At 39.7% G+C, this 27,674-nt stretch overlaps 2 protein-coding genes across 7 annotated transcripts; one reads left to right on the forward strand and one right to left on the reverse strand.

Annotated features, from left to right (window-relative positions):
• Positions 1 to 875: 875 nt before the first annotated feature.
• Positions 876 to 8,790, reverse strand: CDC26 (cell division cycle 26). Of its 4 annotated transcripts, none has more exons than XM_012768892.2 (4): positions 8,588 to 8,790; positions 6,619 to 6,726; positions 6,016 to 6,097; positions 876 to 1,310 (listed from the first exon to the last, which is right to left on the reverse strand). In XM_012768892.2, exons 2-4 carry the CDS (start codon positions 6,669 to 6,671, stop codon positions 1,134 to 1,136), a joined length of 312 nt encoding a protein of 103 aa, XP_012624346.1. In that variant the 5' UTR covers positions 6,672 to 6,726; positions 8,588 to 8,790; the 3' UTR covers positions 876 to 1,133. The 4 variants fall into 4 exon arrangements, with proteins under 4 accessions (XP_012624346.1, XP_075865062.1, XP_012624348.1 ...); XM_076008947.1 differs by having other exon boundaries at positions 6,016 to 6,109; XM_012768894.2 differs by having other exon boundaries at positions 6,016 to 6,137; positions 8,588 to 8,786.
• Positions 8,791 to 8,820: 30 nt separating this feature from the next.
• Positions 8,821 to 25,080, forward strand: PRPF4 (pre-mRNA splicing tri-snRNP complex factor PRPF4). 3 transcript variants are annotated; one of them, XM_012768888.2, is made up of 14 exons: positions 8,821 to 8,956; positions 9,746 to 9,926; positions 11,459 to 11,645; positions 14,383 to 14,470; positions 14,890 to 14,969; positions 15,127 to 15,220; positions 15,734 to 15,828; positions 17,600 to 17,658; positions 18,457 to 18,580; positions 19,948 to 20,037; positions 22,050 to 22,172; positions 22,282 to 22,389; positions 22,479 to 22,597; positions 23,463 to 25,080. In XM_012768888.2, exons 1-14 carry the CDS (start codon positions 8,930 to 8,932, stop codon positions 23,654 to 23,656), a joined length of 1,569 nt encoding a protein of 522 aa, XP_012624342.1. In that variant the 5' UTR covers positions 8,821 to 8,929; the 3' UTR covers positions 23,657 to 25,080. The 3 variants fall into 3 exon arrangements, with proteins under 3 accessions (XP_012624342.1, XP_012624343.1, XP_020145033.1); XM_012768889.2 differs by having other exon boundaries at positions 9,749 to 9,926; XM_020289444.2 differs by lacking the exons at positions 8,821 to 8,956; positions 9,746 to 9,926; positions 11,459 to 11,645; ... (1 more) ...; positions 14,890 to 14,969; positions 15,127 to 15,220 and having other exon boundaries at positions 17,561 to 17,658.
• The last annotated feature ends 2,594 nt before the right edge of the window (positions 25,081 to 27,674 follow it).

The raw sequence follows: 27,674 nt of genomic DNA on the forward strand, positions 1-27,674 counted from the left end.
TTCAAGAGGTTCTTACTAACACAGCTGGTGATTCCCTATATAGTTGAATTAAACAGTGAAAGTAATAGGACATGATTCAAAATTATCCTCTAAGCTGCCTCTCAGATTGGTTCCTGCTAGAAAAACTTCTTAGGCAGATTGAGGAAGAAAAATTGGAATGGTGGTAATACTGTTAAGAGCATTCTTCTTGTTTCCTTCAATTGCTTGTCCTCCCAAAGTTGTACCCAAACTAGCTATAAAGCCATTCTGTAAACATCTGGCACCTATAACTCCTTCAGGTTTACACAAAAGCACTAGAATTTAATCTCCACAAGGGCAGGGATCTTTGCTGATTGGCAGTGGTAGGCACTCTATAAATGCTTGTTGAATAAATGAGTTAAATGAAAGTGACAGGGATCAACTGGAATTGTTCTGTGGTTAGGGTCTTTTAATAAAGATGAAAAGATGCCCGGCGGCGCAGTGGTTCACGCCTATAATCCTAGCACTCTGGGAGGCCGAGGCAGGCAGATTGCTTGAGGTCAGCAGTTGGAAACCAAGCTGAGCAAGAGCAAGATCCCATCTCTACTATAAATAGAAAGAAATTAATTGGCCAACTAATATATACAGAAAAAATAAGCTGGGCATGGTGGCACATGCCTGTAGTCCCAGCTACTCAGGAGGCTGAGGCAGGAGGATTGCTTAAGCCCAGGAGTTTGAGGTTGCTGTGAGCTAGGCTGACGCCATGGCACTCACTCTAGCCTGGGCAACAAAGTGAGACTCTGTCTCAAAAAAATAAATAAAAATAAAGATGGGAAGAATTATGTTACTTCTGTAGCAACTGCCTTTTAAAGTCTGGGTTTAAGAGTAGTATTATACTTTATTAACCATGCCTCATATTTTTCCAAAAATATATTTATTTTTAAAAACCAAAATCAGATAAGTTTTACAGAGTTAAATTTTCCAGAGACAAACCAGAGTTTGGATTCCAGCTCAGGGCGAAAGTGAAGCATCAGTAATCCCAAGCAAAAGTATTTCTCTCTGCAGGAGGTGAAACATTCTGCTTGACTGCGAGCATTCAATTCTCTAAATCTGGTTTGTACTTCTGCCATCATTTGATTCCATTCCAGGGCTCTGACATGCAAGATAATCCATCTCTAAAATTCAAAACTTCCAAATTGAGATGAGCGATCGTTGGGCTTGGGTTGGGGTTTATAACCAATTCGATCATTAATCATTTGTTCCCGGCTCTTGGGGTCACTGCTGACCCCAGCAGCTCCTTCTCCATCACTGCCTCCTATGACTTCCACATCTTCCTTCTGTTTCTTTCGGGTCTGAAAGTATAAAAGTTTTAAGATTAAGGCAACAGTCTTTCAATTAGTAAATGTTTATTTAGCATCCATCATGTACTAAGCATGAGGTAAAAGATAGGGTTAGAGTCTAAAGAACAATAAACTGAAATCTGAGGTTTAGGATAGTTAGGGGCACAATGAAGATAAAGGTATAAACCCTACCTTCCAGGATGTCACAGTCTAATAGGGAAATAGGCAAATAGACAATTATAGGGTGATTAGGACTATGACAGCAAAGCCCACACTGCCAGAGAGACACAAAGAAAAGGAGTTGGGGAGTGGTGGAGGGTCAAAGCAGGAAGCTGCAACTGGAAAGATACGTAAGAGCGACAAGGGGAAGTGAAGGATTATTTCAGCAAATGTATTATTCAAAAGAGTAAATGGAAAAATAAAGTGAGCGGTAAAACAATAACCACCAATAATCTATAACCTAACTGATCCCATGAGATTGAAAGTAATACTAGAAAGTTTTATGCTATCAAAAGGTCTGAGTTTGGGGGCTTCCTTTTGTCTTCCGTAACAATGACTACAGAATTCACAAAGTATGTCTTGGTTTATTTTCAAAAAGAGACTAACATTTAGCCTATATTGACCACTACCTGACTACAAAGATGATATTAGATGATAACTTTCTCTAAGAGAATGAATAGTTATTTTAACTATTGTTCCTTATTAGAAGAATGGCTCAACTAATCACTGAAATTGCCACCATTCTTCATCACTTATTGCTGAACTGTGAGCATTTAAATGCCAACATCAAAGGATTACAGTGAATCAAATAAGGTATTACCTTTCATGTTACAAATATAGTGACCTTCCTGATTACTCTCTAGTTACTCTACACTACCAATATGTGACATTAGAAAGTTGTACCCAAACACCTTTGTGAAAACAAGTTCTATAAGGCAAAGGATTCATCATTCTGAGACTATCCAAATGGAATGAAATCATTTATTTTTTTTTAATTTAATTTAATTTTTTTTTTTTTTCTGAGACAGAGTCTCACTTTGTTGCCCAAGCTAAAGTGAGTGCCATGGCATTAGCCTAGCTCACAGCAACCTCAAACTCCTGGGCTCAAGCAATCCTCCGGCCTTAGCCTCCCGAGTAGCTGGGACTACAGGCACGTGACACCATGCCTGGCTAATTTTTTCTATATATATTAGCTGGCCAATTAATTTCTTTCTATTTATAGTAAAGACAGGGTCGCGCTCTTGCTCAGGCTGGTTTCCAACTCCTGACTTCGAGCAATCCGCCCGCCTCGGCCTCCCAGAGTGTTAGGATTACAGGCATGTGCCACCGCGCTTGGCCTGGAATGAAATCATTTAAAAAGCTTCCTACTATGAACAAGTGCTGACTGTTTCCGAATCTAGTCATGGTAGTCTAATCAAACTAATTTTGGTAAAAAGTGAAATATACCAGTTTTCTACTGGTTTCACTTTAGTTTAGGGTATGACTTTCTCTCCTTCCTAATTTACTCTAAAACAGGTCAAACCCACTAGATAACTGCTTTTTGTGGAAATACTAACTTGATGGTGAGCTGACTCTGCAGAGCCTAAGTTTGGTATGCTAACTTTTATGAGACTGGTTACAAGTGAAGTTTAAACCATACTTAAAGCTCATCCTTAATAACACACTATCAACGTGTGGGTTTTGTTTTTTCTGAGACAGAGTCTTACTCTGTCACGCTGGGCAGAGTGCAGTGGCGTCATCATAGCTCACTACAACCTCAAACTCTTGCACTCAAGTGATTCTCCTGCCTCAGCCTCTCCAGTAACTGGGACTATAGGCGCCTGCCATTGCACTCGGCTTGTTTTTCTATTTTTGGTAAAGACAGGGTCTCGCTCTTGCTCAGGCTGGTCTTGAACTGCTGACCTCAAGTGATCCCTCCCACCTTGACATCCCAGAGTACTAGGATTACAGGCTTGAACCACTGCACCCAGCCTCAATATGCATTTTTAAGAAGCAAAAAATGATAATGCTTAGAGAACACTAAACTCTACTGGGATGAAGAAGGGGGGAAAGAAATCTTAAGCTATCAATCTTATCATGAAGCATATACAATACATAACAAAACCACCATGTTCATGAATGCATGCAAAATGTAATGTCCTCTGCCATATGGTACAAAACATCTGCTAGAACAGCAAATGAAAACAGACTTGTTCTGAGTCCTCCTTTGGGCCTGGTATCTCAGGGAACAGATGCAGGATGAATATACTCACCCTGCCTTCAAGGAGCTTCAGGTCCAGCAGGGGAAAACAGAAAAACAGACAATTATAACAGAGAGTGACAGTACCTATAAGAGAGGGCAGCACAGGAGCAGGTTGAATCCAACCCTACTGGAGGCTGGAAAAGCTGAGTCAAAAGATGAGTGAGAGTTAGCCTGGCAAAGAAAGGCAAAGGGCTTTTCCAGCAAATGGAACACAGTGTGTACAGTAACTGAGGTTAAAGATAACTTGGCAACAGAAGATAAAATGGAGAGATAAGCAAAGACCAAGTCACCAAGGGCCTTGAATGCTATGCTAGGGAATTTGGAATTTATTCTGAAGGCCACTGAAGAATTTAAGTCTTGGTAATGACATCTAATACTATGTGGCACGGCCACACTTAAAAATACGTATTGAGGCCAGGTGCAGTGGCTCACACCTGTAATCTCAGCACTCTGGGAGTACAAGAAGGGAGGATTACTCAAGGCCAGGAGTTTGAGACCAGCCTGGGCAACACAGTAAGACATTGTCTCTATAAAAAATTTTTTTAAAAAAGATTAGCCAGGCATGGGGGTGCACCCTGCAGTCCTAGCTACTCAAGAGGCTGAGGCAGGATCGCTTGAGCCCAGGAGTTCCAGGCTGCTGTGAGCTATGATTGTACCACTGCACTCCAGCCTAGGTAAGAAAGCAAGACCCTGTCTCTAAAAAGAAAACAAAAAAACTAAAATACACATTGAGCTCCTACTACAAGCTAGATACTGAGAACTCAATGGTGAAGAAGACAGACATGATTTCTGCACTCAAGGTCCCTAATGTAAATGATTTTATAAGAAATAATTATAAATTATAATAAATGCTGTTAAAAAAATATAGTGCTTTTTGAGAACCTAATGAGATGATAAGACGCTGATGGGGGCTGATTAACCCAGACCCAAGCCTCATCGTCAACACTCTATTTTTTTGTTTCTACTTCCTTGTTTTTGTATGCTTATAAAACCTACTAAGAATCTAAGTAAAGCAGACCTTGACAATCATTCGCTTGGTCTCGTTTCTTTCTCTCGCTCATCTCTTTCAGGCACGGTCCCCCTCGCCCCCGCGAGTAACAGAAGGTCCCGCGGGTCGGGACAAGATGGATGCAGCGTGGACAGGAATGACATACCTAACTTCGACAGGGTCAAAAGAGGCCTCTCAGACTGAGGAGGTGACATTTAAACATGACCAGAAGAAGGGGAGCATTCTAGGTAGAAGGAAATAATATGTGCGAAGGCCAAGGAAGTGATGAATATTTTGGTATGTTCAAGGAAATGAAAGGAAGCCAGTGTGGCTGGGGTATAAAAGGCAAAGCAAAGGGTGGCATGAGGTGAAACTGGAGAGAGACTAGAACCTAGAACATCCAAAATCTTGTAGGCCATGGTAAGGAATTCAGATTTTATTCTAAGTGCAGGAAGCCAATGAGGATTTTTAAACAGGGGAATGACATGATCTGAAAATTTTCAAAGATCATTCTAGATACCTTATGGAGAATGAATTGAAGAGACAGAAATTAACAAACAGAGATAGTTACTTCAAGTAGGGCTGTAACAGTGGAGATGAAAAGGGATGGGGAGATTCTAGACACAGTCTGGTAGTAGAATCAAAGGATTCACAGACAGATTGAACACAAAGTGGAAGAGAAAGGGAAGACACCAAAATGACTGCCAAGTCTCTGGCCTGAGCAACTGGGTAGATACTGAGATGGGGAACACTAGAGGAAAATGGGAGGATATCTGGTTTGAGGAGGAAATCATGAGTTTTTGTTTTGTTTTATTTTTTAACATGTTAGGCTGGATATTGACACCCAAAGCTATCAGTTCCTAATTTCTGGAACCTATAAATGTTGCCTTATATACAAAAAGGGTCTTTGCAGATATGATTAAATTAAAGGTCATGAGATGGGGGAGTATCCTGGATTATCCAGGTAGACACTAAAAACAATGCCATGTATAAGAGGGAGGCAGAGGAAGATTTCACAGACAGAAGAGGAGAAGGCAATGTGACCATGGATGCATGGAATGATATAGCCACAAGTCAAGGAATGCCCACAGCCACTAGAAGCTAAGCTAGAAGAGTCAAGGAATGGATTCTCTGGACACTCCAGAGGGAGTGTCACCTTGCTGACACCTTGATTTCAGCCCAGTGACACTGATTTCAGATTTCTGGCCTATTAAACTGTGAAAGAATAAATTTCTGTTGTCTTAAGCCACAAAGTTTGTGGCACTTTGTCATGGCAGCCATAGGAAACTAACACATAAGTGTGAGATGCCCGTAAAACATCCAAATAGTGATTTCAAATAAACTGTTGGTTTAAGAGTGTGGAGTTGAGAAGTTAGAGTTAATTCTTTCAGCTGATAGTAAATAATAAAAGAAGAAGAAAAGAAAGAAAAAAGAAGTCAGAGTTTTGTTTTAAATATTCCTAAGGGTTTGAAGGGTTGTATTCTTACCTCTAGGTCCTTTCGAATGCTCTCAAACTCTTCAATGTCATCAAGCTTTAGTTCTAGGCGCGTTGGTTTTCTTCGCAGCATGCTGAAATCAACACTAAGGGTCACACCCAGTGAACTATTAGCTGTTAAAAATTGCATAGAGGAGAAAAAGCTGGATGTGGTAAGTTTCGGCTACAAACATAAGATCAATTTATAAGCATGCACACTAAAGTGAATGGCAGTATAAAAAACTCATTTGGATTTACACAGACTTCTAAAGTTTTTAGGAAGATGATTATTACATTTTATTATATGATGGAGATCCACAACTTTATAATTCCAAAAAACTATTTCTGTAAGAACTTAAAATAGCCAGGTGCCTATGAGAGAGAATTCTAGGCAACAATCACTTTAACCTCATACTCTAGTCACATTCAAAGAGACATTCTAGCTAAAAGAATAAAGTTAATTATCACATCTTAATTCAGTATAGTTAGGGGGAGAGTAGGTAAACCATTAAATTTAATCTACTCAGGTATACAGGAGAATTTGTCAGAGATTTGTGATCACTCCTGAGTGCTAAAATCAGTTTGCTAAATCTCATGGAAACTCCCTCTAACTCACCAGTTCACACGATTATCCTGCAGGTCAAAATAGGTCCTAGACGGGTAAGTCATTCATTAGACAAACACTTCTTGTGCTCCAGCTAGAGTTAAAAGGTACACTCACAATCTGTGAGGAAAACAGACAAAGAGAAAATTGTGATATAGTGTAATAAGAACTCTGATGAGGATAATGCAGTGGCATTACACAGGCACCAAATCCAGCCTGGGCTGAGTGTGGGGTAGACAGCAATGTCAGGCAAGGCTTCCTGAAGGAAATGATGTCTTAGTTGACTTCTAAAAGATAGGCATAAAGAAGAAATGCAAAAAGAGGTCCAAAAGAGTACTCTGCAGTCTGAAATCCCAAGATAATACTGTGTTAATAAAAACCACTTTTTTGAGAAAACACAGCTCCCCATATTGAGTTGTGTTGGCACCATCTTTATATTTTCTGCAGCATCCAGTAGAGTAGAGCATCCAGCAACCCAAGAAAATTAAAACAGAAGATAGCAAGAAGGAGAAGAAAAGAAAACTAGAGGAAGAAGAGGATGGTAAATTGAAAAAACCCAAGAATAAAGATTAAAAAGTTCCTATAATAAGCAGTCAGGAAATGTCTGTTGAATGAGAGATCCAAATACAGACTGTACAATGAAATTTTCTTGAGCACTGTGCTAGGATTTTCCATTCTTATTCTTTGCATTCTTATTTTAACACAAAAACTCTGAAGCTGGAAAAATTATCACTATTTTACAGATAAAGAAGTCAAGCTCAGCTGTCTCAGTTTTGATAATACTGTTGGACTCCTGTAAAAATTATACATAGGTCAACACAGTGAAGATTAAATGAGAATGATGTAAGTGAAAGCTTTTTAAAGTATGTGCAGATATGAATTATTTATAGTTTCTAGGATGAAAATAGAGAATGTAAAATATATAAAGGGAGAAATATTTCCTTCTCCTATGAAGCTTGGGACAAACACAGGTGATATTATCAACATAAAACAGTGAAAAAATAAAACACAAAACACTGTCATATTATATTTCGACCTGCTCTGTACTACATCATATACTATCTTCTACCAGAGTCCAATGTAGACAAATGGTAGAGAAAGCCAAAGTTCTAAACAGGGTAAGGGAAGCATACTTGAAAGAGAAAAAAAAAATCTTCTACACATTTTAATTTTTCTGCAAACTGTGAAAACCTCGCTGCTATGAAGCAGTATAAAGTAACGGTTAAAAGTGCTGGCTCTGGAGGAGAAAGGACAGAGGTTTTAATCCCACTACACCACTGATCTTGCACAATTGTTAATAATTTCATTGCTCACTGGACCTTATTTTCTTTATCTGGACTCTGTTTATATGGACTGAATAACGCAATGCAAAGTAAGCCCTGGAACATAAATTGGCATTTAATAAACGCTCAATAAATAACAACTATTATTATTGTAATTGTTCTGGAGGGTTGAGTGGGAGTCTGGCCATCTCGGGAAACGCCAACATTCTGAGAATCTCCCACACCTACATGGGGGTAAAAACCCTGTCCTGTTCATCTCTGACGACCCAGCACCCAGCAGAGCACAGGGCCATACAGAGAGTTACCTGACACCTTCCAATTCATCACCTCTCTCTCAATCTGTTACAAAGACCGAGGTGAAGAAAACAGAACAAAATGAACAGCAACAAAATCAGGCCGCCTCCTCCGCCGGGTCTTTACTGTACTTTGGCGCTAGAGGGCTCTTCGAGCCTAATCTCTCGCCGCTGCCCAGATCCGCTGCAAACGCACCCAGCTCAGAGGGAGCCCCTGGGAGGCCTCCGGACCGCGGGGAACAGCGCTCCTCCCCCGGCTCCAGGCCGCCACCTCAGGTCCGGGCGAGGGTTTCCATGGCAACACGATCCTCAGCTCAAGTAAAGGCTCTCGTAGTCTCACGGCGGAGAGGAGGCCCCCAAAGCCCTTGATTTACTCCAGACTTCAGCCTGGAGCCAAGCACCTACCTCATTTCAAGCCTGCTCAGCCCCTTCCTGGAACCTCGGCTCCCACCACGTATCTAGTGCCAAGACAACTGGACTACACTTCCCAGACTGCTCTGAGCCCCTCTCTTTCCAGAACCTCGTCTACCGCGAGCTTTACTTGGAGGCTCTTTGGGACGTGCCCCTCCTTGCGACCGGGCTCTCTCTTACTACGACTCCCATCATGCTCTGCACCCCCCCTGGGCGCGGCGAAACTCTGAGCTCACTTCCGGTCGGTGACGCAGTTCCGCTTTGCTGTGCGCGCGGTGGACGGTCTGAAACCAAGAGCTCGGCTTTCGCCTGGGCTTGGCTGCTCCGGAGCCTGGCATGGCTTCCTCACGGGCCTCCTCCACGGTACAGAGCTCGGGGTCTCAGCTCACTCTGGCAGGGAGCGCGGAAGACTTGGGTGTCCCTGCGGGAAGGGGCCGTTAGAGAACGGGCTAAGGTGGTGTAGGGCTCAGGAGGAAGGCTACAGTACTCGGTAGTGTCCTACAGAGCCTAGCAGCGTTTTCCTGATCCCTAAGCCCTTTCCTGTGCTGTAGCTCATTTGAACCTCTCCCACTACAGCCTCGAACGGTGAACACCTCTTCAGGCTGGTCCAAAAACAGTGCTCTGAAATGGGAAATGTCTTGGCCAAAATTTATGTCTTTGTCAAACCTCGAAATTATAATGAGGCCTCCTAATTTTACTGCCTCACGTCTGAAAGTGTTTGAAATGGATAGACCAGTAACTTTGTAACTTGTCCCCCCTTAGCACCGCTTTGGTTATTTCAGTTATCTTTGGTATTTCCCAGTGATGAGCAGTAACCCTGGAAATATCATAAAACATAGGAAGAGGCTGCATTTCCAACCGAATGGAGTAAATATGTTTGAAAGCAAACCTTTGATATCAAAATCACCAAGAGAATGATACTAGTTTTATCAGTGTCTTACTTCCTATCTACCAAATTTAGGTAATTGAGGGACTGAAACATCCTCCCCTCAACCCTACAAATCAGTGGGAAACATCTTAACTGGTGTCGAACTTGTCCTTTCACTTGGGGAGGAAATAGGATTGAAGGTTGGGATGAGCTTCATCCTTCGGGGATGCCCAGTAAATTTGCTAAGATTAAGCCTTAGATTAATCTAAATCTTTCATATTTAGCAGGCAGCCAAAACTAAATCACCTGATGACTTAGTCGCTCCTGTTGTGAAGAAACCACACATCTATTATGGAAGTTTGGAAGAGAAGGAGAGGGAGCGTCTGGCCAAAGGAGAGTCTGGGATTTTGGGAAAAGAAGGACTTAAAGCGGGAATCGAAGCAGGAAATATTAATATAACCTCTGGTAAGATGTAAATTGTGAGCCCATCTTTTTACCTTTGATGCTCCAATTTTCTGTAATAAATACTTTCCTAAACTTAAATATCACCCCTTTTGTAATGTCAAAAAATTTTGCAGGCCAGGCACAGTGGCTCACACCTGTAATCCTAGCACTGTGGGAGAGTGAGGAGAGGGAGGATTGCTTGAGTCCAGGAGTTTGAGGCTACAGTGATTTACATATGCACTCCAACCTGGGTGACCTGTCTCAAAAGAAGAAAAAAAATTCGGTTCTTAAACTTGGATCTTTAGATCTTTAGAATCATCCAGAAGAGTCTTTTTCTTACAACTTTTTATACAGTTTTTCTTCCATGAATTAGTGATTTAACCAGAAATTCAGTGTGCATTTGGATTCAAGGTGATGCCATTTGTCTTCTGTGGAACTGACATTGTTCTGGCATTGGTTTGGAGCTAGGGTGGTTCATAATATTCTCCCTTTTGAAGTTTTCCAGTTATTTTTTACTCACAATGAGATATCTTTTCATGTTATGAAAGAAATATTTTTATTTTAAAAGATCCAACACTATATGATTATGTAAAGTAGAAAGTCCTGTAGTATTAATTGGCTGTCTTTCTGACAATTTTAATGAAGCTATAAAAATATGTGAATTTTTTCCGTAAATGAAACCATGATATATAAATTGTTGTGTAACCTGCATTTTTACTTTATGCACTGTTGAGGATATCTTTCCATGTCTGTCATGAGAGGTCCACTGTATTTTTTAAATATAATTATACCTGTTTGTCATAAAAAATTTAAACAATATGGAAGGATATAACATTAAAAGACTTCTCTGCAGAAGAAACATCTGTCAAGTTTCTTATTAATCTTCCCACGCATCATTTTCTTTTAAACTTTTTATGCTGGTTTTTTTTCCCCCCAGAATATTACAGGGGTACAAATGTTTAGGTTACAAATATTGCCTTTGCCCTGCCCGAGCCCGTTTATGCTGTTTTTAAATAGACCACCTCATCACCATCACTCCAGTTTTTAATCCAAATGCTTATATTTGGTGCAGGTTTTAAAACTAGTTGCTAAATCATCCAAAAGCCTTAGAGTCATAGAAATCTCAATTTCATAGTAATTATTTCAAGTTTACTAGTTAATATTTGTAAGTGTTCCTTTAGTGGGACTGTTTTAGAGAATAGCTTAGGCAATTATTAAAATAACATTTCTATTTTATCTTCTGGATAGAAAGCCTAGCTAACGTGTTTGTTAAAGATACTGTGTACTCTTTCTGATCTCATTTAAGCTGTGTGTTTATATAGGTGTAAGATTGCCAAATGAAACAAGAGATGGCTTGAACCATTCTTCTGCCTTTTAATGCTGTGTCGTTTACATTTATGTGTTTGGCATAATTTAGTAAACTGTATCTATAAAGTGTGTAATAGACTAAGCAATAAATTTTCCCTAGGAGCATACACAGACTCCAACTGTTAGAAATTATTTCTTTTCTCCGTTTGAAAAAATCTGCTGATTTTTTTTTTTTTTTTTTATAGGAGAAGTGTTTGAAATTGAGGAACACATCAGTGAGCGACAGGCAGAAGTATTGGCTGAGTTTGAAAGAAGGAAGCGAGCCCGGCAAATCAATGTTTCCACAGATGACTCAGAGGTCAAGGCTTGCCTTAGAGCCTTGGGAGAACCCATAACACTTTTTGGAGAAGGCCCTGCTGAAAGAAGAGAAAGGTGCCCTTTCTAAAGAATTTACTTTTTTCTTTATTAATCACAGAATTCTTGTCCAAATTTCAGTTGATCTTTCAGTTGAAACTTTAATAGAATGTCTCAGATAATATTAACAATATCCTAAGGTTTGTTTGTATTATTTAGCTCAGACTCTGAGTCTTAGGCCAATTTTTATTCCACTGTTGATTTTTCCTTATGGACTGTGAAGAGGGTGCTGACATGCTCCCTTCCGACCCTTCCCCAACATGAAATTTTGAGCTGGATAAACATTTCTTGTTTAGCTTTGAAAATTTAGACATCAAATGCATTCCATATCAGTGGTGTTAGACATAATGATGAATGTTTTTGGATATTATTGAAGAGGAGTACTGCCCTCAGATAATGCTTCTCTTGTGATTTTGAGGTTGCAAAGTCTCTTAGTGATGGGCAACTTGTATACAATTATGAGGAGCCCCTCTTGGCTCTCTATCCACTGCCCCATCTTGTCCCTTCATCAGCAAGCTTCTTGGAAGGGTTTATATTTACTCTCTTGAAGTCCTTAGCCACAATTACTCTTCAAACTGCTGCAAACTGATTGACCCCTACCACATTGAAATTGCTCTTTTTTTTTTTTTTTTTTTTTCTGAGACAGAGTCTCACTTTGTTGCCCAGGCTAGAGTGAGTGCTGTGGCATCAGCCTAGCTCACAGCAACCTCAAACTCCTCAGCTCAAGCGATCCTGCTGCCTCAGCCTCCTGAGTAGCTGGGAGGCTACAGGCATGCGCCACCGTGCCCGGCTAATTTTTTCTATATATATTAGTTGGCCAATTAATTTCTATTTATAGTAGAGACGGGGTCTCATTCTTGCTCAGGTTGGTTTCGAACTCCTGAACTCAAACGATCCGCCCGCCTCGGCCACCCAGAGAGCTAGGATTACAGGCGTGAGCCACCGCGCCCGGCCGAAATTGTTCTTTATTAATGTCAACAATACCTCTTTACTAAGAATAGCCCTAGTACACTGCAAACCACCCCTCCTTGAAATACTCCCTTTCCTTCACTCTCGTAAGACCAAATGCTCTTGATTTTCCTCCTATCTATCCAGCTAATTCTTCTCACTTCTAAACCTTTTTTCCTGCCTATCCTTCACAGGCTGCCTTATCCTATACTCGCCCTGGGCAATCAGATCTATTCCCATGGTATCATTTGCCATAATATTGATACATTCTGAGGACCCCCATATCTCTCTTTGTAGCCTAAATATCCCACAGACAATTCAAACTTGAGACATCTAGATTGAAATCTGTTCCCCACCCCTTTCCTATTCTCCTTGCACAATTCTAAGTTGAAAACCTTCCTTACCTCCTTTATAATCCATCAGCAAAATATATTCTATTCTGCTTCTAAAATATACCTTCAATCTGTCCTCTGCTCTGTCTCCATTGCTTTCACTTCTAGACTGTTGTGGTAGTCCCAAACGTGTTGTGTTAATTGCTTGCTTAAAATCCTAGAGTGTCTTCTTATACTTGGAGTAAGAAACTTCAAATCAACCTTACCTTGTAAGTTCTTCAACCTTACCTTGTACCACTCTTCCTCAGCTTACTAGACTAGCCACATTGGTCCTTCTGGAATACTGTAGCTCTTTGTATGTCTTTTCGCATAATTGTTCTCTCTTTTTTCTCTCTCTCTCTCATGCCTTTTAGAACTTTTATATACTTTTGTTTCAGCATAAATGCCATCTATTCAAAGAAGCCTTTCCTTACACCTTACCTCTTGCAAAGTAAGCCCCTCCATTATTCTCTATCATAGTATGTTATTATACTTTTTTATTGTTGTTTATTTTTTACTTTTTCCATCAGCAAAGTCTATTTTATTCCTTAATATGCCCCTTAGATGAATATTTTGAATCACTACTGCCACTGTGTTAATTCAAGCCTACCATTATGACTCAGGATTCCTACAACAATATACTGTCTGATTTCCATGCCTTTATTCTTCCCTTTTCAATCCATGCTCCATACTTTTTCAGAGATCCTTTTCAAATGTAAACCCTCCTTAGCATGGCATTAGCAACTCTTGGTGACCTGGCACCTTCTTAGATTTCCAGCCTTATTCCTCCCCAGTCCTCCTCTTGTACTTCATGCTCTAGCCATACTGAGCTATTTATGGTTCCAAGTTCAACATGTTTTTCGAATCTCCAGACCTTTACATTTGTTTAACACTCTGCCTTGACTATCATTTTCCCATTCTTGACCTCTTAACTTGACTAAGAAGGACTCAGTTTAGGTAACACTTTTTCTATGAACCTTTCCCTGATACTCTAGCACTGTGTGCTAACTGCTGCCATGATACTTAATATAATGCACTATAGTTCCCTAGTACTTTCTGTCTTCCACCAGGACTCTGATACTTGAAATCAAGAACTGATTCGTAGTCATTGTGGTATACTTAGTACCTGAGTCAGTATCCAGCATATTGTGGCATTAAGCGAAGGTTGACTGTCTTTACAGGCCAGGTGGTAGCATTGTGGGGAACTAGTTGATTCTAAACTGAAAACGGTAATTGCTCATAGTTTAATTTAAGGAATTTTCAAATAAAGAAGATTGAGTGAAAGAAGTCACACTGAAGATTTAAGCATGCTCATTTGACTCTTAAAGAAGTTTTTTAAGGGTTTGAATGGTGAGAGAATAGTGGAAGCCTGCTCCCATTGAAGATATACTTTTACAATCTTATCTCAATAGTGTTTAAATTGTTTTTTGTTACAGGTTAAGAAATATCCTCTCAGTAGTTGGTACTGATGCCTTAAAAAAGACCAAGAAGGATGATGAGAAATCTAAGAAGTCCAAAGAAGAGGTAGAATATATCTTTGGCTTCACAGTATAAACTTGAAGGAGATGAGGGGATAGTTCTCTCATTTTCTGTTTTTAATGGCTTGTTTTGCTAGGATGAGGGGAAAAATGTCTTTGAAGCCACTACTGTTCAGGAACAGTTGTTGGCAATAGTTTGTGCTTCCTGTGTAGGTATGAATGGAGCTAAGTAAGCATTCCAGTTAGGAAAGAATCATCGCATTCCTGGTATAACTTAACAAGGAACCAGAGACTATCTAAAAGACATCATAGAAAAAAACAGAGTAGAAAGCACATATGCCTGACATTATCCTATTACCAGACTAATTCATCTTCTCTCTGGGCAGTTATGATAGAGAATTGTTAGCCGTGGGAGAGGCAGAAATGCTTCAGACTTAACATTTCTGCTCTTAATTTTCCTTTCAGTATCAGCAAACCTGGTACCATGAAGGACCAAACAGCTTGAAGGTGGCTAGAATTTGGATTGCTAATTATTCACTGCCCAGGTAAGGAGAGGAAAGAAGCATATTTTTTGTTTGTTTCATCTCAGGGACTGAGGGTCTCCTTTATAATGACTGGTTGTTAAACGAAATTGAGTGAGATACATGTGTGGGCCCTTGTTTACAACCCATTTACTTACAGTGGTGTTTTTCTGTGTCACAGAGCAATGAAACGCTTGGAAGAGGCTCGTCTCCATAAAGAAATTCCTGAGACAACTAGAACCTCCCAGATGCAGGAGCTGCATAAATCTCTGCGGGTAAGATGCTCTCAGTGATTGCCCAATATTTAAAGTTTCTTAATATTTACTTGATTTTCCTATTTGGGCACTTCTGGAAGGTAAAGGCAGCTATTATTATTCCCCTCACTTGAGCTGTTGTGATGGGGAAGGAGCTATCAGTTAAGGTGGCAGGAACCCACTATGCTTTGTACTCAGCAGAGGCCAATGGTTCTACTCTTTAATTCTCCCTTTTAATATGTCAGAGGTGTGCTTTAGACTTCTCCAGGCTGTTCTGTTTATATTTAGCTGACACAGAAGCTAGTGAGTGATACTAAGGCTATAGAAAACAGCATGCTGGAGTTTCAGATAGGCCTTGACTACATTTATTAATTGTCTCCTAACAGCAACAACAAAAAAACTATAGAAGAATCTTGGGGTGGTTTAAAATGAAAGTTGCTTTTTTTTTTAAATGATAGGAAAGCCTCAGAACTCTTGGATTAACCTATTACTATCAATGATCACCATTTGTCCTTTGTTTTTTCTTTTTTGAAGTCTTTGAATAATTTTTGCAGTCAGATTGGGGATGATCGGCCTATCTCCTTCTGTCACTTTAGTCCCAATTCCAAGATGCTGGCCACAGCTTGTTGGTAAGTTCCATTTTAAAGTGATGTTTTTTCCTAAATGGGGGATAAGTTCAGGAAGAAATTAGCATTTGTCTTGGATGTCTTATTTCTACATCCTTTTCTTCTACTTCTCATGATCACAAATGCTAGTGCTCTATCTGCTGTATGATACGGTATAGCCTTTGTTTAGCACATTAACTGTCATGTGAGTTGTATTTAATTCACAAGAGTTTTGAACCCAGAGCCTCGTGAAGCATATGTAACGTAACTCTTGTCTCTTCACCTTGGGAGTCACGAGAACTATTTTTCCAGTTGCACGTAACTCACATGCATTAAACAATAAAAAATAACAAATTTTTCATTCAGTTAGAAAGGATCGTTTCGTTTTCAAAGTTTTTATTCTATTTTTGTAATAAAACACTGTGGCCCCAAGGAAAAGCTTTTTTTTTTCTGGTGTGAGAGTCAGCGTGTTAACCATTCTTACTGTTTACCAGGGATCTCAGAGATCCATGACATGTATCAGTCTGTCTTGTTCTTGATACTAGTGTTTTGGAGCACATCATATAGTTATAGACCCAACTAGTATCCGCACCTCAATATAGCTTTTCAGTTATGTGACCTAGCTAAGATACTTAATCCCTATAAGCTACAGTGTCCTTACCTGTAAGACGGGATGAGATAGTGTTTGTAAAGCATTTTGCCTTGATGGTACCTACTGTGATAAGCACCCAGTAAGCATTAATTACTGCTTTATCTTTGTTTTGTTTTCTGCTTACCACCACATATGCAGAAAACTCTTAGGATATGGTAACTTTGTTGTTTGTTTTATTTTGGTTTTGTTTTTTTGTGGGATATGGCTGTTTAGTGAGAGAGAAAACGTACATTGAATGCACAGGAACTACTTGACTAGGCAGAAATTGAGACTGGTTCAGGAGAAGGCCAAGAAACTATACCCCAGTTACTTTAACTGTAAAGTAGAAATTCCTGCCTATCTATTTCACAGGTCTGTTGTAAAGATCATTTGAGATAATAGATATAAAAGTAATTTGTTGGAAAAATTCCAAAATAAAAGGTCTTTAAAGAATTTAAGTTCTAGGCCGGGCACAGTGTCTCACGCCTGTAATCCTAGCTCTCTGGGAGACTGAGGCAGGAGGATTGCTCAAGGTCAGGAGTTCGAAACCAGCCTGAGCAAGAGCGAGACCCCCGTCTCTACTATAAATAGAAAGAAATTAATTAGTCAACTAAAAATATATAGAGAAAAAATTAGCCGGGTATGGTGGTACATGCCTGTAGTCCCAGTTACTCAGGAGGCTGAGGCAGAAGGATCGCTTGAGCCCATGAATTTGAGGTTGCTGTGAGCTAGGCTGACCCCACGGCACTCTAGCCTGGGCAACACAGTGACACTCTGTCTCAAAAACAAAAAAAAAAGAATTTAAGTTCTTTGTAAGTGGCAAGATGCTATTTATGTTTAAGGAGATGGTATCATTATTAATATTATTCTTATGGGATAGTTTAATTTGTCCTACCCTCCCTCACAAATTGGTCTAAAAGTTAAGGAAAATGGCAAATTGTACAATGTTAATTACAGTACAGTAGAGGCCTCTGGTTGTTTGCAGCCTGACTGTAACTTTTTCTTATATAACCCTTCAAATTATAAGGCTTTTATTTATTTTTTTGGTCAGTCACTATAACGTTTATTGGGGGTGAGAACAGATTGTCCTTTAGTAATGTTACCAAGGTACCTTTTCCTTCCCAGACCAACCCTGGCTGAGATGCTTTCCTTTGTATTTGATAGGAGTGGGCTTTGCAAGCTCTGGTCTGTTCCTGATTGCAACCTCCTTCACACTCTTCGAGGTAAGTTAAGAGTTTTATGTAAATCTCAGTCTTTTTCCCAGGGTGAGCTCTGTTACGTGGCAAACTCAGCCTGATACTCAGATTGAGTACACACGACATTAATTATTGATTTGATTTGACTTGGTTTTCTCCAGCTGCAAGGCTGGAATATGATGACTTTCATACACATCCACTTTTCTCTCATGTCCCGTTACACTCTGGCACTGTATAATCCATAAACCCAAAAAAAAAAGTTTATTTCTATTTTGCTTTTTTTTTTTCTGAGACAGAGTCTCACTCTGTTGCCCAGGCCAGAGTGCTGTGGCATCAGCCTAGCTCACAGCAACCTCAAATTCCTGGACTAAAGTGATCCTCTTGCCTCAGACTCCCAGGTAGCTGGGACTATAGGCACACACCACTATCCCCGACTAATTTTTTCTATTTTTGGTTGTGTGGGTAATTTCTTTCTATTTTATAGTAGAGATGGGGTCTCACTCTTGCTCAGGCTGGTCTCAAACTCCTGAGCTCAAGCAATCCTCCTGCCTCAGCCTCCCAGAGTGCTAGGATTACAGGCGTGAGCCACCATGCCCGGCCTGTTTTGCTTTTTTAATGTAATTTTAATAGTAGTTTACATTGAAATAGTTTATTTTTCAATAGTTGAATAGTCACTTTAATGCTCTGTATGTTCACATTTTCCTAATGTATACTTATCTGTATTAATCATCATAGTCTGTGTTTGTACACAGGTTATAAGGAGGTGGGAGCCCTTTAATTTTCATCTTTTTACTCCTTTCTACTTCATCTTTTATACTCCTATAGGCCATAACACAAATGTAGGAGCTATTGTATTCCATCCCAAATCCACTGTCTCCTTGGACCAAAAAGATGTCAACCTGGCTTCTTGTGCTGCTGATGGCTCTGTGAAGCTTTGGAGTCTTGACAGGTAATATTACTGTTTGATGGTCCATACTGCCATCACTGAAATAGTTAGTGGGTTGGTTGGCTTTCAGGACCTCAGGGTCAATGTGAGTGATGCTCTAATAGTAACAGTAACTTAGTGTGAAAATAAAGTGGAGGATTTCTTTCTTGGACCTTTTCTCACTAGAGGAGTTGTGCCATGTTTTTCTTAACTTAATTTTGGACTTTGATTTTTGCTTCCAGCCTAGTGGCCACTGTTTCCCAGCTCCATTTATTCCAGAAAAATCTACCATACCTCCTACACAATAGAGGTAGATTGTCTTAAGATAATATTCTTGGCAGCCTGTTGGGTTTTGGTAAATATCCACAGGGGAGAAGAAAGTGGGTTTCTGTCTAGCACTATTGCCAAGGAAGTGAGGTCTCCTCCCAATGCGTCATCTTTTACCTAGAATGTATTTTCCCAACCACAGCAGTTTTTTTAATGTGGTTATGATTATTGTTTTCCAAAAATTTTGGAAGCACTTTGTTGGATAAAAGACATCTGAATTTAATTGCTTAGTTTTCTTTCTTTGGGAAAACACATAAAGGTTTTTATTCCAAGAATTTTTTAGAGAGCTAATTAGTGTCTACACTCTTTTCCAGACAAGGTCTTACCTGTGAGCACAGCAAGTTTTAATTGGCTTTGGTAATACTTAGTAATATTAATTCCCCTGGGGCTTTGGTTCTATGTATGCGCATTGTCAAAGTTCCCTTTTTAATTGCCCTCTTTAGGGTTCATGTTTATTTCCTTTTTGTTGTAACAGTTTCAGATCTTCTTTCTGTGGTTGATGGTTAGCAGAATTTAATGGTAACCAAAATGAGACTAAGCCTCTATCTATTTAGAAGTTCCTCTTTCCATTTGAATTTTTGAACAGGCCTAAATTTAAGAAAGATTTATCTGTAATCCAGTTGTATCAAAACTGTCTGATTTCTGTATGCTTACATCTCTACCAAAGTATATTTTCTTTCCAGAATCCAGGCACTCCTTTGGTGCAGAGTGACTATTTTGCTTATCAGGCTAACGTATTTTTTATTTATCTCTAATCCTAAGTGGTGTGCCATTAAGATTAAGAGTTTATTAATGCAACGAATTGAGGTAGAAAGCCAGTGTTTATCAAAGTGCTGTGGGCAGTTATGCATTGTGAGCACATGAAATAGTCTCAAATCTTTTAAAACCTTTGGAAGTGGCTTAGATTATTGTTAGCCCCAAAGTTTTAACAAATTCCAAATATAGTTACAATTTAGCTCCTCATATTGTACAGAATGAGTATATCTGCACAACAGTTAATAAACTTAATGAATATTTACGGGTCTATAGAATCATTTACTTGCATATGTTTGGTTCCTTTTAAGTGATGAACCAGTGGCAGATATTGAAGGGCATACAGTGCGTGTGGCCCGGGTAATGTGGCATCCATCAGGGCGTTTCCTGGGCACCACCTGGTAAGCCATTCTTGTTTTATCTGTACAGGCCTGTGGCATCTTGTTAACCCTTTATGACTATCTGCTAGGTAAAGTTTTAGAGCGGAGATCAAGTAGGATTTTCTTGGCCTGCAGTGAATTGGAATTAGAAAAGAGTATTATATAGTTAGGACTAAGTGTATTTGATTTTAAATTGTAATTAATCTGAAATTGCAAAGTCACTAATTGTCAGAAAACTAGGATTTTTACTCTTTCTTCTCTTTCTTGACCAGTGTGTAGTTTTTTACTACACATTGTATTATAATCTCTCTGCCAACAAATCAGTCTGCCTTTCTGGTTCTGTAAGTTCATTGAGGCCAGAATCAGTTAAAGAAATTTTTCATTGAGGTATAATTTAGATACCGTGAAATGGATTTACTTAAGCATACAATTCTATCATTCTTTACAAATGTTTAACACCATGTGACTCACACCCCTGTCAATACAGAGAATATTTCTGTCACTCCAGGAAGTTCCTGCATGCCCCTTCCCAGTAAACTCCCCCTGCTAAAGCAATCACTGATCTGGTTTCTGTCACCATAAGTTCATTCTGTCTGTCCATACTATATGAATTCATTTGCATCTGGCTTCTATTACTGCATGTAACATTTTAGGATTCATTCGTGTTGTTTCATACATCAGTAGTTCCTTTTTAGTGTTGAGGATTATTTGATTTGATTGTATGACTATGCCACAGTTTATCCATTCTCCTGTTGATGTACACTTCTCTGTTTTCAGGTTTTGGCTAGTCAGAATAAAGCTGCTATAAATATTCTTATACAGGGATTTTTGTGGACATATGTTTGTTTGTTTGTTTGTTTTTGAGATGAGAGTCTCACTGTCCTGGCTAGAGTGCAGTGGCACTATCATAGCTTACTGCATCCTCAAAACTCATGGGCTCAAACGATCTTCCTGCCTCAGCCTGCCGAGTAGCTGGGACCATAGGACTACAGGCACGCACCATGCTCCTGGCTAAGTTTTCTATTTTTTTAGAGACAGGGTCTCCTTGCTCAGCCTGGTCTGGAACTCCTGACCTCAAGTGATCCTCCAGCATCAGCCTTCCAAGTGCTAGGATTAGAGGAGTGAGCCACCATGCCTGGCCATTTTTCTTTTTGTGTTTTTTTTTTTCCTTTTAAACTTCCAAGCAATTTTCCAAAGTTGTACCATTTTACATTCCCAGAGTTCTGGTTACTTTCACATCCTTTTTATTTATTTTTTTTATATTTTTTATTTTTTATCTTATTGCCTGCACTATATCTGCCTGGCCAAAGATACTTTCACATCCTTGTTAACATTTCGTGTCGTCAATCTTATTATTCTGTCCATCTAGCAGGTGTATAGTGATAGCTCATAGTTTTAATTCTTGTTACTCTGATGATTGTTGGTGTTGAGTACTTTGTCATATGCATATTTACCATTTGTATATCCTCTTTATGCAATGTGCATGTGCTTTGCCCATTTTTTGTTTCTCTTTTGTCTCTATTTCTACATGCATAGTCAGTTCCACCACCATATATTGAAGAGACTTTCCTTTATCTCTTGAAATTGCTTTAGTACCTTTGTTCAAAATCATTTGACTATATATGTGTGGGTCTGTTTCTGTGCTCTCTGTTTTGTTCCATTGATCTATTTGTGATTGATTTTTATATCCCCAACATCTAATTTAGGGCCCAGTAAAAGTATAAATGCTCAATGAATAAAGGAACATAACAGTGGAATGGAGTAAGAAAGATGGCAACAGAATCATTGCTGGGCCATTCTTAGGGAATTTTGTTTTTAAAATAGCCACTGGAGAAGGTTTACAGCAAGTCCATAGTTTCCTGCTTAGCACCTAAGACAGATATGCTTAGCTGTTGAGGTATTATTTATGCCAGAAAGAATTTCCTATTAATGTGATTGTATGAATTAATCATATTAACTCTAGCTACAATTATTTGTAGTACCTAATACCTTTTAGAAACTGAATAAATACCTGATGGTTGATTTGTTTTTAGCTATGACCGTTCATGGCGCTTATGGGATTTGGAGGCTCAGGAGGAGATCCTGCATCAGGAAGGCCACAGTATGGGTGTGTATGACATCGCCTTCCATCAAGACGGCTCTTTGGCTGGCACCGGGTAAGGGGTCTTCCGCATAGCCGGGTCGCTCAATAGTCTCACCTCTTATGTATTTCTGCTTCCATAGAGAACTGGCTTCAAAGTGTTCTTTTATAAATTATTTTGTCAGGGGACTGGATGCATTTGGTCGAGTTTGGGACCTACGCACAGGACGTTGCATCATGTTCCTAGAAGGCCACCTGAAGGAAATCTATGGAATAAATTTCTCCCCCAATGGGTAAAATAAACTCACTAACTGAGAGGTGGAAAGGGTTCTTGCTAAGAAAGTACTTGATTTCTAACTTCGATAATACATTTAATCCACAGCTACCACGTTGCAACTGGCAGTGGTGACAACACCTGCAAAGTGTGGGACCTTCGACAGCGGCGTTGCATCTATACCATCCCTGCCCATCAGAACTTAGTGACTGGTGTCAAGTTTGAGCGTAAGCTTACCTTCTGTTTTAGGCCCTAAGTAACAAAAAAATAGAATCTGTGCTTCCATGAAATGTAGGCCAGGCTTTAGTTTTACTGAGAAGTGAAAGAGGAGAGAATTTGACCTCTATTAAGGGATCAAAGTCTAATTTCTTTCCTTTTGCCATTCTCTTAGAGAGAGCTATGGTAAAGCATGCTGCTTGTTGCCAGGAAGTAAAGAAGACTTCCATGAATGTTTTGCTTCAGTCTTTCCTCCATGGACATTCTAAGCACTGAATCCTTAATATTCTAAACAGATTGTCTTATCAGGGAAGGAGCCGAAAGACCTTATCAGTGTTATTTGTTCCCTTAAGTCACCTGTGGTTGTCACCTTTTCCTAGAGGCCTAGTAGGAATATAGAATCAGGGTGCTGGGTTTTCCTGAATGTAGAAATACTCTTTTTTGGCCGGGCGAGGTGGCTCACACCTGTAATCCTAGCACTCGGGAAGGCCGAGGTGGGAGGATTGCTTGAGGTCAGGAGTTGGAAACCAGCCTGAGCAAGAGCGAGAGCCCGTCTCTACTATAAATAGAAAGAAATTAATTGGCTAACTAATATGTATAGAAAAAAATGAGCCGGGCATGGTGGCGCATGCCTGTAGTCCCAGCTACTTGGGAGGCTGAGGCAGTAGGATTGCTTGAGCCCAGGAGTTTGAGGTTGCTGTGAGCTAGGCTGATGCCACGGCACTGACTCTAGCCTGGGCAACAAAGTGAGACTCTGTCTCAAAAAAAGAAATACTCTTTTTTGAAATATGTTTTTGCAGATTTTCATGCCTTTGTTTTCTTATACTCTTTTGAATATTTGAATTCCTCAAGTCATTCCCTTCTCTTCTCCTGTAGCCATCCATGGGAACTTCTTGCTCACTGGTGCCTATGATAATACAGCCAAGATCTGGACCCACCCAGGCTGGTCCCCACTGAAGACACTGGCTGGCCACGAAGGCAAAGTGATGGGCTTAGACATTTCTTCCGATGGGCAGCTCATAGCCACTTGCTCATATGACAGGACCTTCAAGCTCTGGATGGCTGAATAGGCAAGACCATGGGAAGAGGACTCTAACTTCACGCACTCCCTTAGGAGCCATTTTCATCAAAAGAAAAGAATTGAATTGTTTAGTTCTATCATGTTTTCTGCCAATTACCATGTATAGACCCGCAATAGAATTGGATTTCCATGTCAGTCCCCACTCCAGGCAGACAGCCCAGTCTCTAGGTGATGGAGAACCCCTTTCATGGTTGAAAATTTAATTCTCTTCAGGCCTTGCCATGAACTGTGTAGACATTGTTTTTATTAATCTTTTGTTTGAATGCCCTATAGCCTCCCTCCTCACAGCACTCAGGACTGTGACTGACTCTTTCTGTTTTTAATTCTTAAAACTTGGCTTTCTGTAACATGGTACGTGCCGGAAGAAGGACTACATGTGACTGACCCACAGAGTGAGGTGGCTGGACTATATTCTGGAAGCCCTCAAGTAAAGAGGCACATATCAGCACTCATTGGTTCAACAGTGCCTGACAGCGAGCACCTTTCTTCTCCCTCAAGAATGAGAGATGAAGCAGTAGACTGCAGCTCTGCTGATGGTTATGCAACAAAGAAGATTCTACTTGCTGTTGATTTCACTTGGAATGCTAACTGTATCAGGAAGCATTGGGAAACTCAAAACTGAACATTTGTCTTGTCAGAAAATGTCTTCCGTTTTTCTTTGAAGTTTGGCATCCTTCGTGTTACCCTAAAGCAAGGCCATTGTGTCAGTACTCAAATTTTTAGAAAATGAATATGATGTCTCTGTTGTACAACCTTCTTTTCTGTAGGTTGTTTAATGTATTTCATGTATTAAAGGGTACTTCATCTCAAGGTAACTGGAAAAAAATCCCTAATAGGTATTCATAAATATAAACCTTTTCTTTTTTTCTTTATTATACACTTGACAAGAGTAAAATCCTATTATAAAAACTATCCTTTAAAGAATTATTTTCTATAGTTAAGCATTTTCTGAACGTCAGCTGTTGATCCATAGAAGTCCCTTTTTTTTGGTTTGGAATATAACAGATGATCTCAAATACAGATTACTTCAATTTCTGTCTCCTTAGTAAGCACTGTTAACAGGTTTTTTAAAAATAGAGGACTGTTTGCATTGTGGGCCAGGCTACCTGTGAGCTATATCTTGCCTCTGTAATTCTTACTGATCATGCATCTCTGAGCTTTAAAATTACACAGTAAATTCAATTCACACAAAAAGATAGGAATTTGGAAGAAGGGTTGTCTACAAAGGAGACATTAAAGAAAGGCTTATACGATAGCTTCCCCTTGAATGTTCAGAACTCTTTTCATTTGCTATTCCAGAGAGGTTGAGAATGGCTTTGTTCAGTGCTCTTCTGTAAAATGAATGTGTGACATATAGCTAAATGTACAGTTTTTAGTCTGATTTCAATTATAACCAAATAGTTATATTTCCCATGTAGTTGTTAAGCTTCCAAATTACCAGTTTTACCCTCTTTTGGGCACTTCACTGTTGTTTAGGTATTAATGAGTTCTATTTCCTTAATAGTTAGCCATGAAAAGAAATCATTACCATCTTTGTAGCATGTGTGAAATAATGAACATTGGTGTATTAGCATGCAGTTTGGATATAGTGTGCTAACAGTTTTTAGTTTCTCAAATTTATATTTTACTATTAGTTCCCTTAGACTTGTTTTTTGTTTGTTTGTTTTTTGGTGGTTGGAAGAGGTAGCAGTTAGGTAAAAGCATTTTGTCTAAGACTTGGCAGAACAAGTATCTTATGGAATATCCATTTCTTCACAGGAAATAAATATTGTAAGAAGGTGGTTAGTTAAGCACAAAGCCAGGGGTAGCATTTCATGATAATGACAAGATAAACATAGCCACCACCATAGCCTGTACCAGGCACATTCAGACATCTCTTTTAATTCTCATAGTCTTACGAGTTTATTAATCCCTTTTTACAAATAAAACTGGCTCAAAGAATTTAAGTAACTTAAGGTTTCTAGCTAGTAAGTGGTAGAGCCTGAATTTGAACCATGGTTCGTCTGACCATTTGTGACATATATAAAGAGATTTTGCAGGGCTTTATTGGGTATGTCGGCCACGCTGCAGCCAGCATGACCTATATCTTGTACAAAGGCTGAGCTTTTTAACCACTCCACTTGTATACTGATTGCCTTTTTGACAAGTCACTTCATGTCAAATGAAATTAAGATTAACTGTTCACTTATGAACTCCAGAGGAGCCTACTGTACTATTCCGTAGGGTAACTACCATGTTTCCCCAAAAATAAGACAGGGTCTTATATTTATTTTTCCTCAAGAAGACACCCTAGGGCTTATTTTCAGGGGATGTGTTATTTTTTAAGTACAGTACAACGATCTGCATTTATTCAAATATAGTTTTGTTTTTTTGAGAAAGAGTCTCACTTTGTTGCCCAGGCTAGAGTGAGTGCCATCACATCAGCCTAGCTCACAGCAATGTCAATCTCCTGGGCTCAAGCGATCCTCCTGCCTCACCCTCCCGAGTAGCTGGGACTACAGGCATGTGCCATGATGCCCAGCTAATTTTTTTTTTCGTATATATATTTTTAGTTGGTCAATTAATTTCTTTCTATTTTTAGTAGAGACGGGGTCTCGCTCAGGCTGGTTTCGAACTCCTGACCTCGAGCAATCCACCTGCCTCGGCCTTCCAGAGTGCTAGGATTACAGGCGTGAGCCACCATGTCCGGCCTATTCAAATATAGTTAAGTCATCTTCTGGAACATCATCATAACTCTCCAAATCCCGAATTCCATCCTGAATTTCTTGCGACAACTCTATTTCCTTTGGAACCATTGGCCCCAATCTCTCATGTCAAGCAATAGAGCTCTCATGGGCAGATGAGAAGGGCTGCTCGTCATCTTTACCTCTCCGAGACGAAATGTCTGGGTTGTGCAGATACGCTGCATAGCCATGCCAATCACTAGGTCTTATTTTGGGGGTAGGCCTTATATTGCGCAAATACTTAGAAATCCTGCTAGGGCTTATTTTATGGGTAGGTCTTATTTTCAGGGAAACACGGTATATACATTCTGAGGTAGGTGATGTTTAGTAAGTGGAACTGAAGCATTGCAGCAGGTCTAAGCATCCCAGAACTCTAGGCACTAAATGGCAGCTGTACAATCTACCACTTTTACTGAGAACTAAAGATGCTCCCATGGGAAATGCCAAATGCCCCATAGGAATGGGACTGGCCCAAGGTAAGAACAACTGAATGTGAAAATAGAAGACACTAATATTGAGTACAATTTGGCCTTCCATGTTGGCAGGTTCTGTATCATTAGAGTCAACCAACCACAAGTCAAAAAAAAAAAATTGGGGTGTACTGAACCTTTACAGACTTTTTTCTTGTCATTACCTCCTAAACAATACAGTATAACTATTTACGTATCATTTATATTGTATTTGGTATTGTGAGTACTCTAGAGATGATTTAAAGTATCTAGGAGGATTGCATAGGTTGTAGGCAAATATTATACCATTTTATATCAGGGAGTTGAGCATCCTCAGATTTTGATATCCGTGGGAGTTCCTGGATCCACCAATCTACTCATGGATACCAAGGGATGACTGTATATCCCTCCCTATCCAGAAAATGTCAAACCCATGTCTTTTCTTATTTGGATAGTGCATCAACCACTCTAAGAATATAAATTCTATTTTGCCTGAAAGGACTCCACCCACCACTTACTCGCTGGGTGACCTTGAACAAAGTAGCTAAATTAGTAGTAGGCCTTAGTGCCTTCTGCGAGTGTTCCTTCCTGGGCTTCCCCTGACTCCTCTTCCTGTCCACTTTCTTCTCCACAGCTCAGAGAACATGGTGAGATCATTGCCAAACTTACCTGCTCCAAGGTTAGGGAACAAAGATGTGTAAAGAAATGAAGTCAGTGGGGAGAGGTACAGTCCCAGCTTCAGGGTAATTATCTTTGATGGCGCAAATGTAGAGGTAGTTGCTTGTCCCCTGGCGGGAAATGTAGGCAGCTTTCCAATTTTGTAATGGAGAATTTT

Source organism: Microcebus murinus, chromosome 12 (genome assembly GCF_040939455.1).
Source record: "Microcebus murinus isolate Inina chromosome 12, M.murinus_Inina_mat1.0, whole genome shotgun sequence".
In the NCBI taxonomy this organism is placed as follows: Eukaryota; Metazoa; Chordata; class Mammalia; order Primates; family Cheirogaleidae; genus Microcebus; species Microcebus murinus.

Bases quoted from the DNA above. Each gene is read 5' to 3' on its own strand.
- PRPF4 (XM_012768888.2), top strand. From the start codon at position 8,930: ATGGCTTCCTCACGGGCCTCCTCCACG. The intron at 14,970-15,126 runs GTAAGGAGAGGA...TCTGTGTCACAG, and splicing joins GCTAATTATTCACTGCCCAG to AGCAATGAAACGCTTGGAAG. The intron at 17,659-18,456 runs GTAAGTTAAGAG...ATACTCCTATAG, and splicing joins CCTCCTTCACACTCTTCGAG to GCCATAACACAAATGTAGGA.
- CDC26 (XM_076008947.1), bottom strand. From the start codon at position 6,671: ATGACTTACCCGTCTAGGACCTATTTTGACCTGCAGGATAATCGTGTG. The intron at 6,110-6,618 runs GTGAGTTAGAGG...TGTGACCCTTAG, and splicing joins CAGGATAATCGTGTGAACTG to TGTTGATTTCAGCATGCTGC. The intron at 1,311-6,015 runs GTAAGAATACAA...TTATACTTTCAG, and splicing joins GCATTCGAAAGGACCTAGAG to ACCCGAAAGAAACAGAAGGA.